Below are 16,643 nucleotides of genomic sequence, written 5' to 3' on the forward strand. Positions count from 1 at the left end.
GGGGGGGGGGGGGGTTGGGGGGGTGGAATTTCTGCTGAATCTCTCTCCCCTTGGACACAGCTGCAGGCTGAGTGTTAAGGCCAGAGTTTAACATGAAGACTAAGGCTTAGTTGTCTCTTTGCTAGTGGACTCCTTCTCCTCTGAACTTCCTCATCTGTGCCTTCCAACAAATGTTTTCTATCAGCTAAAATCCTCTCCCAGGAAAAATCAATGAGGGTAGCCAGACTAGCTGTAGCCTTCAGGAGTTTTGACTTGCAAATGCACAGGGTTGCATTTTCCTAGGACTGCTAATGAAATTTGATCCTTCGTGTGGATTGCAGACCGGGTGCCCAGAGGGAATTACTTAACTAGAAAATGAGTTACATATGCTGGTGACTTATAACACAATCCAGGGGCGGCAGAGCTGGTAAAATTTTCCAGTTTTCTCATACTTTCCTGCATATCTGGCTTTGTACATGGGGGTGGTTTGTTACAACAGTCATTATAATGAAATAAACAGATTTGACAGGAAGCAAAGCCATCATTTTCTCTACATTCCATCTAGATGGGAAAGCTGAAATTTTTTAAGCTAAATATTTGGCCCAAATCCCTACATGTGTGAAGTAATGGTATAAGGCCTTCTTTCTGAGACAAAAATTCGAGAACCCGTCCAATAATCTTCAGTTATGTTTGACGTGACTTAGTTTATCTCTTCCCATAACTTGCAGTGCCTGTAGCTTTCCTGACTAGAACAGTTCTTGGATGTTTTAAGGGATCATCTATTTAAAGGATGTAGTAAGAATTTTTAAAGGTTTGCAAACCTAGAACCCTTTCCTCTGCATGAGTTTTAGCTCTATTTTAACACTGGAACCAGTTGGCGAGAGATGTAACCACAAAGCAGTTTTATGACTTTTCTTAAACTCTCATCCCTCTGTTTTTAGTCCTCTAGGGCCTGCCAACTCCCTCTTTCTCCTTTATGGTCTTAATAAAAAAAAAAAAATTAAATTTAAATGGGAAGAAGAATTTTAAGTGGAAGGGAAAAAATGTCAGAAATCCTAAACAGAGAGGAAGGGGTTTTTGTTGTGACTCAAAGCACCATTGTAAGTCTCCTCCTCAGAGACCCTGTTAGGGGCAGGACGGCTGATGTCATGCTAGCACACACAATGTCGATTCAGTGCAAAAGCCTGGTGCATGTCGAGACTGGCCTAAGGTAGGAAATGACTGGGATTGCAGCAAACAAAAATGCTGATTATGTGGTAGGATCTGGTGAGAGACTTTTTTCTCATACACGTCTGGCGAGAGATGTGTCAGAACAAGCCTATCATTTTGTGGCTGGTCAGAAGTGAAGAAAGACTCCTCATATAAAGAAAGATCCATCTAAATCTCTAATGGCACTGGACAGCCTGACTGTTACTGGTACAGCAACCCGGGGGGGGGGTGAGTGTCTAAGTTGACCTGGACTTTTTAGATGGCTTTTAAAACTTCCTGACTAAACAGTCATTTGTCACTTAATGGAGTGCTTAGTCAAACAGAGCTGCCCTCGGTTTTATAGCGGTTTCTAAGCATCATTGTGTTTCATTTACTTTGAAAAGTTTTATCTAATATTTCCCAAAAAAATGCTAAAGTTTTGTCTACTTTAGCTTGAGGAATAACTAATTAGTTCGAAACTGGATTATGGTTATTGTTAACATGATTTCAGCTTTAACATGGATAAGGCTTTAATCAGGAAGTTACATAATTGGATCTTTGGAAGGAAGCTCTCACAAATATGGTAGGGACACTAGAAATCTTTTTCGGAGCAAGAGCCTGCAAGAAAGAATGTATACTTCAGAGCTAACAAATGAGTACCTCAGGGAGACAAATGAATATAGTAGGGACAAATTGGTTCCATAATTAAATTTTAGAGAACTGGACTGAATCTCACTAACTAGCTGGTCAGGGGCAGGGAGCACATAGATAATGAAATACATGATCTGTCTAATGTGTTGTCCTAAATCTTTTTATCAGTTATTTACAGGAGACAAAATTAATTGGCTTGACTTCCACTTTTCTTAGTTCCTCTTGTTCCCTTTTGCCCGAGATAGTTTCTGTTCTTGTCCACTTTTCTTCCTGATCTCTCTGCCCTCCTGGTTTTTTCTCTCTCCTTGTGAAAAAATCTCCTCTCTTTCCATGACTCTAAGATGTGAACCCCCAAACTAGGTTCTGATCCTCGGTTCTTACCCCAAGTTTCAGCCTCATATTTCTGGTTGCCTGCCAGATCAAACATCTTTCTTTGAATATCCCTTAGGCACTCAAGTTCAAGAAGGCTACAAAAGAATCCATTGTCTTTCTAACTAAAAACCTGCTTTCCCCAGGTGTCCCTTAATACATCACCATGTACCAAATCTCTTCGTCTGTGAAAGTTGGGATCAGTTCTTCCTTCTCCGTGTTTCTTCTTCCCAGTCGGTCACTAACTAAGCCGTCTAAATAAGCCTATCCTCTATGTGCTTCTCAAGTATGTGCCATTCTGTCTGGTCCCATAGCATTGCCACCACCTCCCCTGTCAGCTTCTCTTTTCCTTTCTCCCATCCATCCTGTACACTGTTGCTATTTCTCTTTCTAAATAGAGTTGTAAATTAGTTTACCCCCTTCATTTTGATATCTCAGGATTAATCTTTATTTAATATTTGGGTCCTCCACAATCTGAGCTCAACCTGCCTTTCAGTCTCTAGCCAATCTTATACTTAAACTCTGTATTAACTCCTCACTCTCTAAATTATTCCTGCCTATCCCCTGCATTACTGCCTTCTGAAATCTTACTCCTCAAGGTCTATCAAGACTGTGAGGTCTTACCTCCATTTCTGTCAGATAAGTTAAGCAACCCTTCTCATTCTCCTATAGAATTTTCTTTTCACTTCTCTTTGGGCACTTATATCATGCTTCCCCTTAATAGTTGTGTATAAATTTGTATACTCCCAAAGTCTATAATTTCTTCCAAAGTAATGATGTTTTTCTTCCCCAGCGGTTAGCACAGTGACTTAGCTCTTAGTGTTTATTTAGTTAAAGGAAGAAACGAAGCTTAGAATTCAAATAGCTTATAAGTAATAAGAATTGATTAAAGGCTTTTCTTCACTTACTCTCTACCTTTGGTGAATAGATACATTATCCAGGTCAGATGTTTTAGTTGAACGTGATGGTTCTAATTCCTATGAACAAATGAGCAGTGGATGGATTAATATAACCTACCATCATTACTAGGAAAAAGAAGCTCCCCAATGACATATACTGAAGTGGTTTAGCATTTCTATCCTCATGTATATGTTGATCTGGATTTTTGGTAGCTGAGGTAACTATTCTGTACATCTTTTTATGAAAAAGATAGCTGATTACCTAGTCCTAACCAACATTCAGTTGTCATCGGGTTGACATTTGAATCCATAACCTTTAGAAACCAGGATGTGGTTATTCAAAAAATTAAGTGCCCCTTCTTTCATGCCCAGGAATGACCAACCACTGTAATGAGCATGTGACAGGCTCATTAAGTCTCACTTCTTTCTGTTTGGTTCGTAACATATTTGGTTCACACAAATCCTTGGCTAGGAGAGTAAAGACCAAATATTTGGATAATATATTTCTACCTTCACAACCTATTTAAATTATTGTCTTTGGCTTGGGTCAATGGAACCAGTTAGGTGTAATACAAGAAAATAAGACTAGGCTGTGGATATTCGTTGATTGTTTTACAAAGATGCAGACTACTGCTTCTTCCATGTAGTGCTTCCATTTTCTAGGAGAGGAGTTAGATAAAGAAAGAAAGGAGAGAAGAGGAGAGAATACCTCCTCACCAAACGTCATTGTTTCCTAAAACACATAAACTCACTCATTTGCTCATTCTTTAAGACTAAACAAGGATGGGAAATAGTAATGAGAAAATGATAAGTTTATCCACAAGTGAAAAGAATTAAAACTATTTAGAAATTTTGTTTCTTTCTCCTTTTATCCCTGTTTATTCATGGTATATATATTTTTTTAACGTTTAGTTATTATTGAGAGACAGAGAGAGACAGAGCACGGGTGGAAGAGGGGCAGAGAGAGAGGGGGGCACAGAATCTGAAGCAGGCTCCAGGATCTGAGCTGTCAGCACAGAGCCTGACACAGGGCTCAAACTCCCAAACTGGGAGGTCAGGACCTGAGCCAAAGTCGGATGCTCAACCGACTGAGCCAGCCGGGCGCCCCTATTCATGGTACATTTTAATGCTTCCACTTAGTCGTATTTTAATTGTGTTAACTTGTCTTATATGACAAAGGCAAAACAGTACATTCAGCTAAAATAGAAGAATCTAAAATAAAAATGGAAGTTTCCCTTGTCCCAGCCAGCCCCCTTTTCATTGTTCACTACTTCTCTCCCTTTCTACTCCTACGCCCTTAAATTTCCCTTAGAATTTCTGTTCCTCTTTTTACCGGGATGACTGTATGAATGGCTGGCACCAAAACACCAACAAAAGCTGCACTTGTTAATGGGAGAGTAAAACCATCCTTCTTCAAACAGCCTAATATTTTTGTGGTTTTTCTTCTTGTAATTTCCTGGAAGCAACATTGGTATCTTGTTCACCTTTATGTATCTCTGGTACATGACAGTATATATGTGTTGGTGTAGTGGAGCAAGCCCTTGAGCAAATAAGGTCACCAAGCTAAAGTTCATTAGATGTTTTATCCATAGCCAACCAATCTATAATCTACCTCAAATAAATAATTTATGTTTGCCTTCTTGAAGGATGGGTAGGTGTCCATAGGGAATCTACAGTGTTATAAAATTATCCATGACATTTAATTTTCTCCTTTCTTGGGTAACGACTGCATGTGTTCTTTTATCCACTTAATGTTATCTTAATAACATTTTTCGTCTGCTTTCTTAATGTCTTTTCTTTTTTTAATGTTTACTTATTTTTGAGAGAGAGATCGAGTTGAGTGGGGGAGGGACAGAGAGAGAAGGAGACACAGAATCTGAAGCAGGCTCCAGACTCTGAGCTGTCAGCACAGAGCCTGATGCGGGGCTCAAACCCTTGAACCATGAGATCATAACCTGAGCCGAAGTTGAGCACTTAACTGACTGAGCCACCCAGGTGCCCCTTCTGCTTTCTTAATGTCTTCAGTAAGTCATTTGAAATTATATTCCAAGAAGAGGAAAAGAGACTTGAATAACTGTCCATCCACTATAGGGTCTAATGTAGTCGTCCAAATGTTGGGGAGTATATCCTTAATTTGCTTATCAGCAAATCATAAATCTTAAATTGACCTGACATTAAACCTCCAATAGATACATTGCTAGAGCTTTCAATATGGATACGGTAACTGGTTTTGTTAAATAAACACAAGAATTATCTTTGGTTTTCTATCAGTGCCATCTTTCTCATATTAAAAGTAATTTTTTTGCCCATTTATTGTAGTCACCTGTGCTTTATAGCTTCTTTTATAATTTCAAAATGTAAGTACACTGTAAATACAAGTGTTATTTTAACTGACCTCTCTTTATAGTGGATTATTTCTCATAAAGACCTCACACCAGTGTAAATTACGTTTTATTTACCCTTAATTAGTAACTCATTAATTCTTTCATCTTTTGTGGTAAGGTAATAATGGATCCAGGTGTAAAGATGCCAGTCAAGGAATTCTGATATTTTTCACTATGGCTGACCTTGATGTACCAACTAGAGACCAGTCATCTCTTTTCTGTTTACTTTCAGGCCAACTAATTACTTACTGGTTTCTAGCTGGTTTCATTATAATAAAACATGTTGAGAAGTTAAAAACATGTTGAAAAGTAATGTCAGAGGAATGGAACATTCTATTTGCAAGGTTGGCTGCATTAGAATTTGAAGTAGCCAGAAAGACTTCATTTACGCCCCAAATATGATATCATACCTTTCTGGTATCAGACTCACTCCTGGATTGGACAGTATAGGTGTGTATACCCGGATGAATATATTAGTCATTTCCTCTAGCCTTTTAACTCACTGATGAGTTACAGTGAATGAAGAGTCCCTATCAAAATCTTTGACATAGGGACGCCTGGCTGGTCAGAGGAGTGTGTGACTCTGGATCTCAGGGTTGTGGGTTCAAGCCCCATGGTGGGTGTCAAGATTACTTAAATAAGCAAAACTTAAAAAAAAAATAAAAAATTTTAAAAAATGTTTGACATAAATCCTAGAGCCATAAGGGACTGTAAAGTTATTTAATCCAGCTCACTGCTGTCAGTTAGGATGTTAAAATCCCTAATTTACAGATGGAAACAGCTAAGGTCAGAGAAGTTTACTGATACACCCAATGTCATTTGGCTAATTAATATCAGAGTAAGGACTGAAATTGTTTAGTAACATCTCTACCACGTAACAGTATCTTCATTAATATTGTAGTAACTGTTTATTAGATAAAAACAACTGGCCATGGCCTTACTTATCTGAAATCTAAGGAAGCCAGGAAAAAATTTAAATATATGAACAGTTGTATCCTCAAAGACTTTAGCTCTCTATCTTCCCTCTTCCCACGCTTTATAGTCTCATAACTGAATTTAAAATTTTTTAAGTTTATTTATTTATTTTTAGAGAGAGAGCATGAGCAGGGGAGGGGCAGAGAGAGAGGGAGAAAGAGAATCCCAAGCAGGCTCCACACTGTCAGTGTGGATCCCAATGCAGGGCTTGAACTCATGAACCCAAGAGATCATGACCTGAGCCGAAACCAATAGTTAGACACTTAACTGACTGAGCCACTCAGGCACCCCTTGTAACTGAATTAGAAGCGTTAGGGCAATGAAGACAAGAAACATGCTGGAATGCAAGAGATTTCAGGGTGCTTGGGTGGCTCAGTGGTTTGAGCATCAGACTCTTGATTTTGGCTCAGGTCATGATCTCATGGGTTTGTCAGTTCAAGCCCTACATCTGGCTCTGTACTGACAGTGTGGAACCTTCTTGGGATTCTGTTTCTCTCTGTCTCTCTCTCTCTGCTCTCTGTCTCTCTCTCTCCCTCCCTCTCTCCCCCCCCCCCCCACACACACACACACAGTAAACAGAAGAAGAAAAAGCCAAGTAAACCAGGAAAAACCAGTAACTTTTATCAGGAAAAAATAATAAAACAACTGTGCACAATGATATGCTATCACTGCATGACTAGTTTTTACATGGTTTTAGTCCCTGTGTGCTGTTTTGTGTGCTTTATCTTTTGTTTGGTCTTTTTTATATTGACTTTTCTATGTATCTTCCTAGTTCATGTGGTTCTCCGTTTATAGCAATATAGTATTTCATTATGGTTTAATTATGCCCCAGTAATTAGATATTTTTCGAGCCTAATAAAAAACTCTAAGCATCGTGGCAGAAACATTTTGTTTTTAGTTATTTTAGGGGGAGAGCTATATTACTAAAGTGGTATTCTCATGACCAAAAGTATATAATTCATTAAACATTCTTCTTACATATTCTCAGCTGTTCTCAAAGATTGTACTACTTTATAATACTATTAGCATAGCCTAAGAACATATTTAATTCTCTAGCACCTTGTCAGCATTTGATTTTATCATTTTTATCTATTTATATTAATAAATTACTTCTCCTTCCTTTTCTTTTTCCCCCTAATTGTAAGAATATACACATAGTTGGGGCGCCTGGGTGACTCAGTTGGTTAAGCATCCAACTTGGGCTTAGGTCATGATTTCGTGGTTCATGAGTTCGAACCCCATGTTGGGCTCTGTGCTGACAACTTAGAGCCTGGAACTTGCTTCAGATTCTGCCTCTCTCTCTCTTTCTCTCTCTCTCTCTCTCGGCCCCTCCCCCGCTCACACTCTGTCTCTCTCAAAAATAAACATTAAAAACATTGTAAAGAATATACACATAGTTTTTGTAGAATGCTTAGAATACAGAAAATATAGAGAAATCCCACAACCTGGATGCAACTGCTCCTTCTATATATTATTGTTCTACTTAAAAGATCTTTATTTTTTCTGTTTTTTTTTCTACCTGAAGAAGGCAATGTTTGTCTCTCAGTACTTTGAGAAATTAAGGCTAGGTTTTGTCTACATGCTATGGATAGTTCAGCAAAGTGCTATTTTCCCTAAAGGCCATCCTTCCTCTACCCTTGACTTTCAGGGATGAGAGTCTGAAGGAAGGTCAGACTTGAAAGGTTGAAGAAAGTGGTTGAGAGAGGTAGAAGGTAAATTATAAAGTGTTGAGAATCAACTTTTAAACAGAATTTTTCCTAAAAATTATGGGGATAGGAAATCCTGCATTTTACTTGATATTTGAGACCTCACTTACTATATTTCTTTAAGAAAATTTTCCAGAGAAAAGAAATTCTGCAGACCACTAGCTAAAAGCCCTAAGCTCTTGTTCTCCTAAGGGTACGTGTTGATACATTTGGTTTAAGGATTCTCAGTGACTATTTAAAGAGGCGTTCCCACTAATGAGAGTTACTATAGTCAGCTGACAGGAAAGAGGACTTGTGGGTTGGGGGGAGGCCAAGCCTTAGGAAATTCCAGAAAGTCTTAAAGTGTCTTGTCTTTTCTCTCTTCTCTTAAAAGGCTCCCTCAGGCATCTGAGTAAACAGGGCCGAAATGTGATAAAAGTGTGTTACAGAAAAGTATTTCAGTATCAGAATTCCTGGGTGTGTGTGTGTGTGTGTGTGTGTGTGTGTGTGTGTGTGTTTCTACTTCCTTGAGAAATGTTAGAGGAAACTCCTCCTTCTTCCTGTACCTCAAATTACCACTTATAAAATGAGGATCATAAAATTCATCGTAAATGCTTCTGAGTTTTTGTTATTCTTTAAAAAAAATTTTTTTTAACGTTTATTTATTTTTGAGACAGAGAGAGACAGAGCATGAACGGGGGAGGGTCAGAGAGAGGGAGACACAATCTGAAACAGGCTCCAGGCTCTGAGCTGTCAGCACAAAGCCCGACGCAGGGCTTGAACTCACGGACCGCGAAATCATGACCTGAGCCGAAGTCGGCCGCTCAACCGACTGAGCCAGCCAGGTGCCCCGAGTTTTTGTTATTCTTAATATTTGAAGGATTTGGAGGTGAAATGGTATCAAAAGAAATGCTTCGTGCTTTGCCTGGAATCTCATTAAAAGCTTTCCCATCTCAGAGCTGTGGTCCTCCTCAGAACCAGCATCAGTATAACTTTGATTTCCAGAGACAGTTCTCTCTATTTCTTCTTTAAGACCAAGTGGCTTTGCACAGTCATTTTTTTAGTATTTGGAAGAAAACAATTCCAAGTACTGATACCCTCATGAACCTGAAGGCTTTAAAAAAGAAAAAGGCTCTTGACTTCATTTAACCTGAAGGTTTAAATTAAAAGCGAGCAAAGATGGAAAATATTATGCGCCTAAAACCAAAGTAAGCCTCTGCCCTGGCAAGGCATATGTCCTGGTTCTAAATGAGCTTGCTGCCAGTTATGCCAGTGCAGGGACTCTGCAGGAGGCTGAGAGGGACTTGACCATGAGTACAGACAGAAAACAGCTCTCTGCAGGTTGCGGCAGATAACACATACTCTTAGAATTGAACTTTACCTTTGACAGCATGTAAATATTGGAAATATTGCTTCAGTATTAAGGATTCAGAAGCTGTTCCCTTTCGGTTAAAAAAAAAAAAAAGTGTATTTGCAGGCTCTCTCCCTTTTTTGAGCCCGGAAAATTCTTTTATAATACTCCTCTTACAGTGAAGCAGCATTCAGAATAAGTCTTTGGAATTTCCTTTACTTTAATTATCTGCAAATGAACAATGTTTTGAAGATGAAAAAACGTGGATGGGGAGGGTATCCTGCCAAACTTATCTGTTTGTTTGGCTGATGATGTTCATTATCTGTTGCGTCATGTAAGTCACATGGGTGTGGTTGATGTTGGTGCAGCTTACCTGAGTATGGTGTGGCAAGGTTAGAGTTGCTATCTATTATTTTATTTTTTTTTATCAATTCATAATGTTAATAGCAAAGCCGACTGAAAATAAATGATATTAAGTGTATGTTGAATTTACAAGAAACTATTGTCATTGGTGTGGTACAAACAAACCAGCCTGTGGCTCTGATTTCTGAAGCGGCATGTTTTCTGTCTCAGTGGAGGTGGGGGAGGATCGAAAAAATGATAGTTCACAGTCTCAAACTTTACTGTTGACTTGATTAGCCCATTGAACGTAAAGGTTTAATAGCGATTTACTAATGTTGAATTCAGAAGAGTGCTAAGTGTTTTACTCTTATCTCCTGTCATACCAGATTTCAGATATCTTTCCTACTTCAAGTTATCTGGAAATAAGTTGAGATTTGAATGATAGGATCTGGTTGAAGGCTCTCATTACAAGCTGAATAAACATGACATACCCTCTGTGTACCATGTCTGGGAACATTCTGTGACACTAAATGACTTTCTCTTGAGTTACTTTTCCAGGCTTAAAAATTATAATTTGTAACTTTAATTAGAGATCTACCCTAGATGTGAGAGATATAAATGTAGTAATTTATAGGAATCACAAAATAACGTATTAAAAAAATCTGTACCACCCACTTTTCCATTTAAAAAACAAAAAACATGGTCTCTGCCAGGGACACACAATAAGCGTTGTAATGGAAGTGTGGCCAGGGACCTTAGAAACAGAGGGAGGGCAACTTAGATTTAGGTAGGAGAGATAAGGTGTACTTCACAGAGAGAAGGTTGCTCAGCCTCCCCCGAATCTTGAAGGAACAGACAACCAGAGGGACAAAAGGGTAATGGGAGAAGGGAACTCATGTATAATATGGACCTCACAGCAGTTTGCTTTTCCTGGAGGGTAAAGAGTGAGGAAGGGAATACTCAGAGAAGGTAGGTAGGTAGGGACCAGATGTAGAATGGGTCTTCTGTGACATACTAAGCACTTTAGATTTAATGTAAGGAGTGATTAGGAATTTTTAAAGAATTTTGAACAAGGGAGTGATATAGATTTATATTGGGGGATAATTACTTTCTATGACTTGGGATAATGGCAGCATCATACAGACTTGATTGGAAGGTATAGAAGAACTGATTAGAAATGTAATGCAATAGTCCAAGGAAAAGATGACGATGGGAACCAAGGCAGCAACAGCAAGGATAAAGTGGGAGGGAGCGGGGAAACAAAGAGCAGGTAGGTAACAGCCATCGATCCGGACTTAGCAGTTTGGGAGACATGTCAGTATCATCTGGGGCATGAGGATTCACCTCCATGCTGTTTAAATTACTAAGTTTTCTGGTTAAGCTGATTAGGCAGTGATGATTACCAGAGAGAATTACCTATATACAGTTACTTATTTTTCCCTGGGCACCTGTGAATATGTACTGCTTCATATTTATAATGCTAAAAACACATTCTGTGGAATGTAAAAACAAATGTAAAATCTAATTCCTTGTGGATTTTGTTAATAAAAGAGATTTGCAGACCTCTTTTCTGAACATTCATCAAGATTTCCCATCTCCTGTGTAAACCTTCTTGCTGGGTTTTGTTTTCCAAGCAGATTCTTCGGACCCAAAGCCGTAGTGCAGGTGGAAGGAGGATCTCTGAAAACAGCTATTCTCTGGATGATTTGGAAATAGGCCCAGGTAAGCAGAGTTCCATGTATGTGAAGTTCCCTAGGAAATACTCATAAGTAGCTATACCTTTTGGTCTCATGCTCAAAGCTTTTAGAGAAGAGTGGCACAAATTAAAAGGAAGTCTGTGGGGGTGCCTGGGTGGCTCCATTGGTTGAATGTCCAACTTCAGCTCAGGTCATGATCTCTTGGTTAGTGGGTTCAAGCCCCGCTTCAGGCTCTGCTGGCAGGTCAGAGCTGGAGCCTGCTTCAGAGTCTGTGTCTCTCTCTCTCTGTGTTCCTCCCTCACTTGCACTCTGTCTCTCTCTGTCTCTCTCAAAATTAAACACATTAAAAAAAGTTTTTTTTAAAGGAAGTCTATTTGTGAAAGCCAAGGTGTACCCTTGTGGGATTACAAGGCAAATAATGCCAGCAGTTTTGGCTTCATGGGCATCTGGGGCTTGAGGGCTGTCATGGATGGGCGGTTCCCTCTGTCAAGATTGGTTATCCTGGGGCACGTGGGCAGCTCAGTCAGTTAAGCATCTGACTCTTGATTTCAGCTTCAGTCATGATCTCAGGGTCATGGAATCAAGCCCCGTGTTGGGCTCCATGCTGTGTGTGGAGCCTGCTTAAGATTCTGTCTCCTCTCTCTCTCTTTCTCTCTCTCTCTGCTCCTCTCTCCTGCTTGTGCTCTCTCTCTCTAAAATAAAAAAATGAAAAAGATTGGTTATCTTATATTACTGGTGGTAACAGAATGCCTTGAGAGCATAATTACTATGTTTTGAAAGGGGCATTTACAAGCACTTCACAAAAGAAAAAATTAACAGGCAAATTATCAGCCTCCTGATAAAGAAATGCAAATTAAAATGGCACCCCCGCTTCTTTGTACTTTTTTTTTTTTTTTTTTTTTAGAGAGAGAGAGAGCACAAGCAGAGGAGAGGAGCAAAGGGAGAGAGGGGAGAGGGAGAGAGGGGCAGAGAGAGAGAGAGAGAGACAGAGAGAGAGAGAGAGAGAGAATCTTAAGGGGACTCCATGCTCAGCGCAGAGCCCACTGTGGACTTGATCCCACCATCCTGAGATCATGACTTGAGCCAAAACCAAGAGTCATATGCTTCACCAACTGAGCCACCCAGGTACCCTTCTTTGTATTTTTAATACAAAGATAATACAAAGAATTATAGTAGCCCAAAATTTAGAATCTGAAAATCATTCAAATCCCGTTTTAACTTCTTGTAAAGCACATTATTTGCATGCTTCCAGGTCAACTGTCATCTTCTGCATTCAACTCAGAGAAAAGCGAGAGCAGGCGAAATCTGGACTTACCACGCCTGTCAGAAACCTCCATAAAGGATCGAATGGCCAAGTACCAGGCAGCTGTCTCCAAACAAAGTAGTTCCACCAACTACACAGTATGTGTTCTGTACCATTCATTCATTCGTTCATTCCCTCATCTGGCAAATGGTCACTGAGCGCAGAAACTAGAAATGTCTCCCAGACCCTGACTTGGAGCCCTGGCTCCGTCCCTGGTCCCCAGCCATTCTCTTTTCTTGTAAATCCTACCCTAGCCTCATTCAAAATCCTTACCGTGTTCTAATACTGACTTTGCTTTCCTAGGCCTTATTCCCACCCCACTCATTTTTGTGTGTGTGATGTTATCATCCAGTAATATTGAGAGTTTTCCTGTCTCTTCTACTTAATTTGCTGTTGTTGCTAAAAAAGTGTCATCTGTTAGTTTTAACAGAAACACTTATTTTTGTTTTTTTACATTTATTTATTTTTGAGAGACAGAGTGAGACAAAGTGAAAGTGGGAGAGAGGCAGAGAGAGAGGGAGACACAGGATCGGAAGCAGGCTCCAAGCTCTGAGCTGTCAGCACAGAGCCCGATGTGGGGCTTGAACCCACAGACCGTGAGATCATGACCTGAGCCAAAGTCGGATGCTCAACCGACTGAGCCACCCGGGTGCCCCATTTTTGTTTTTGAGGAAAGAGAGAATACTGGAGAGAAATATAGGATATATTCAACATTAATGTTGTACACTCATCATCACTGTCTAATTCCAGAATATTTCCATCACCCCAAAAAGAAACCCCATATCTGTGTAGTCACTCCCAATTCCCCCTGCTTTCTGTCTTCAATGGATTTACTATTCTGCACATTTTATATAAATGAATCATATAATATGTGGTGCACTTAATCTTTACCTCTTATGATGTAATGATTTTCTAAAGAAATAGTATAGTAGATAAGTAAAGGGGAGGGGGAAATAACAAGATGGCTTGCTCAGTAATCACAAAATTTGTTATTCTAAATAGGATTTTCCATTTTATTTTTTTTTTTAATTTTTTTTTTCAACGTTTATTTATTTTTGGGACAGAGAGAGACAGAGCATGAACGGGGGAGGGGCAGAGAGAGAGGGAGACACAGAATCGGAAACAGGCTCCAGGCTCTGAGCCGTCAGCCCAGAGCCTGATGCGGGGCTCGAACTCACAGACCGCGAGATCGTGACCTGGCTGAAGTCGGACGCTTAACCGACTGCGCCACCCAGGCGCCCCTAGGATTTTCCATTTTAAACTTTCCTAGGCTTAATTGGCAAGCTGACACTACAGAACTGCTTACCAGAAGTTACCTTTCAAATGCCATTTATTCATATATACACATGCATATAGACACCGTACATATGTATATTTTATGTGTATCTTTCAAACATATGATCCTTCTAAGATTTAAAAATACAAGCTATGAACCTATTGGTGTCCTTTTTTTTTTTAAACAAAGTTCCAAGAAGAGCGTTGAATTTTACTTGTTCCTGGGCAGACCGAAACTAGTATCTATTAGAAATCATCACATGTATTCCAGGAGTGGAGCCTTCTTTTCCTCATATTATTAAGTATGCATTCTCTAGTAGCAGTTACCCGTGGACTCTGTCTCTGGGCAACGAATAATTTCATCGTGATTTTTCACTGTGCTTTTTAGAAGAGAGGATGTGCATAATTTGAAAGCAAAGTGGAACACCACAGGCTCATTATTCCCTGAGTGTGAAAATGAGCAAAATTAGACTTAGAAGGCAGGTCAAGAGATAGGGCAAATGGGTGATCTTTGGAGCATAAGTCCTTCTTTTCAAGATTCTGCTGCTTCTCAGTCTTCCTGCTACAAACATTCCGACCAGGTGACTCCCTAGGTGGAAAAACCTGTTCTGTGACTTTTTTTTTTTTTTTTTAAACTCCTAATAGAGTTTATGCATTGCCGTTCTCCTGCTCTGTAAATTTTAAGAGCCTTTAGGAATTCTTGTCAAAAGTACATTTTATCTCATCCCCAAAGAATTTCTCAGGCTCCTTACAGAGGATGGCTGTAACTAGGCGCACACTCTCAGGCCGTGATTCTGGAGGCAGGGCTTTGAGATGGGGTCAGAATTGAGTCCTTGGGCTGGCCTGTTGTGTTCTGCAGCTCTGGCCGCCAGCTCCTCACAGATGTTCCTCCAGAGTCGCGTCCCTTAGTCTGGGAGCCCATACCTCAGCCAGCACACTCACACTCACACCCTCTTCACTGGCCCCGAGGCCATAAATTGCTTGTTTTCTCGCCCTGCCTAAAGAATCGCAAACAACAGAAAGGTACTAGCCTTTCAGAAAGGTGGCAGACTAGGTCACGATCTCGCGGTCCGTGAGTTCGAGCCCCGCGTCGGGCTCTGGGCTGATGGCTCAGAGCCTGGAGCCTGTTTCTGATTCTGTGTCTCCCTCTCTCTCTCTGCCCCTCCCCTGTTCATGCTCTGTCTCTCTCTGTCCCAAAAATAAATAAACGTTGAAAAAAAAAATTAAAAAAAAAAAAAGAATCGCAAACAACAGAAAGGTACTAGCCTTTCAGAAAGGTGGCAGACTAAAGGTTAGGAAATGTCCATATTCATCTACCACTATATTAACTTTGGATCTAGTCGATAAAGTTAATTTTAATATTTTGCCCCAAGTGTTCTTTGCAAGGAAAAACATGTGATTATGCTTACTCCATATGACAGTGTTAATGCCTGCTTTTTATATGTTGAGGCTTTGTTCTGAGAAGTAGAATAAGGTATGTCTTTAGTACAATGTATGACTTTGATGCAAAAAAGAAGCATGTTTTTGAAAGTCTCACAAAAAAGGTTGTTTTATGGTATCGTTAAATATAATCTCCGCTTTTATATGTATGCATCATCCCTGTCTCTCTTTCCAGGCCGAGCATTTCTATATATGGTCAGTATATTTTCTTAATTATTGGCACTTGGCATTTCCTTTCCCCTGCTCCAGAATGGTCTTTTCTGATAAAACTCACAAGCTTTGCATTCCCACGAGCTCTGCTGCTAGAGGAGTGAATCACAAGAAAACTGTATGCTGGGGGTGGTTTCTGTGTGTGTCTGTGTTGATATGTCTGTATTCTAATGAGCATCCAGTTTTAGACTAGCGTACAAATATTTAACTCCGAGGTATGTGTCCACAAAGCTGCTTTTGTCATTTCACTAGTAAATGGGTTTTGCTTGTGAGAATTAGGGGGTTGATTTGACCCAAGGCCTCTTAAAAGAACTTTTCTTTTACCATTCCAAGTTTATTTAATAGATGTGCTATGAAGAGCGTAGAATCGTGAGATTTTTAATTTTAGCTCACAGATTATTTTTATTTTCTAGAATGACTTGAGAGCCAATGGTGGTGAAATAAAAACTCATAAGTTGGAGCAAAAGGAGAATGTGCCCCCAGATCCTGAGGTCTGCATCTCCCATCAGGTTGGAGAAAAGGTGGGTTGAAGAGTCTGATGTCCAGTTGCCAAGGAAGCATGTGTTCTAAATTAGATGCTTAAAATTAGAAACAACTCTAACTGTAGGCTGCAGAGTGTCTGGGAATTTGGTAACAGCTGCCAGGACAGATTGTCATTTTTGCAGGTCACATAATTTTAGTTGGGGAACTCTGCAACTTATAGCTGACCAAATAATGAACCTTCACTGGAAAATTCTTTTGCTCAGCAAATGCTCAGATGGCGTAGAGCTAAAGTGATTTTAAAAAATCTGTTTTGATTAGCGATCCTATCTTCAAAGTATTTGTGTATTCTTAATTTAACACATTTTATGCAAGACCATTTCATTCTTTCACTCAAACTATTTTGAAAGCTAGG

General features: G+C 39.7%; 1 protein-coding gene across 11 annotated transcripts in view; it reads left to right on the plus strand.

The window, feature by feature from the left end:
• Window positions 1-16,643, plus strand: part of LIMA1 (LIM domain and actin binding 1) — an 81,068-nt gene that overhangs the window by 47,297 nt on the left and 17,128 nt on the right. For 7 of the 11 annotated variants that reach the window (XM_040488165.1, XM_040488172.1, XM_040488173.1 and 4 more), the window contains 3 exons: window positions 11,458-11,545; window positions 12,773-12,921; window positions 16,162-16,269. In XM_040488165.1, coding sequence (XP_040344099.1) covers window positions 11,458-11,545; window positions 12,773-12,921; window positions 16,162-16,269 — 345 coding nt within the window. The remainder of the gene's footprint in view (window positions 1-11,457; window positions 11,546-12,772; window positions 12,922-16,161; window positions 16,270-16,643) is intronic. The other 4 variants (XM_040488163.1, XM_040488170.1, XM_040488164.1 and 1 more) reach the window with 1 other exon arrangement.

The sequence above is a fragment of the Herpailurus yagouaroundi genome, unplaced genomic scaffold, assembly GCF_014898765.1.
Source record: "Herpailurus yagouaroundi ecotype Mexico unplaced genomic scaffold, PumYag 166, whole genome shotgun sequence".
Lineage (NCBI taxonomy): Eukaryota > Metazoa > Chordata > Mammalia > Carnivora > Felidae > Herpailurus > Herpailurus yagouaroundi.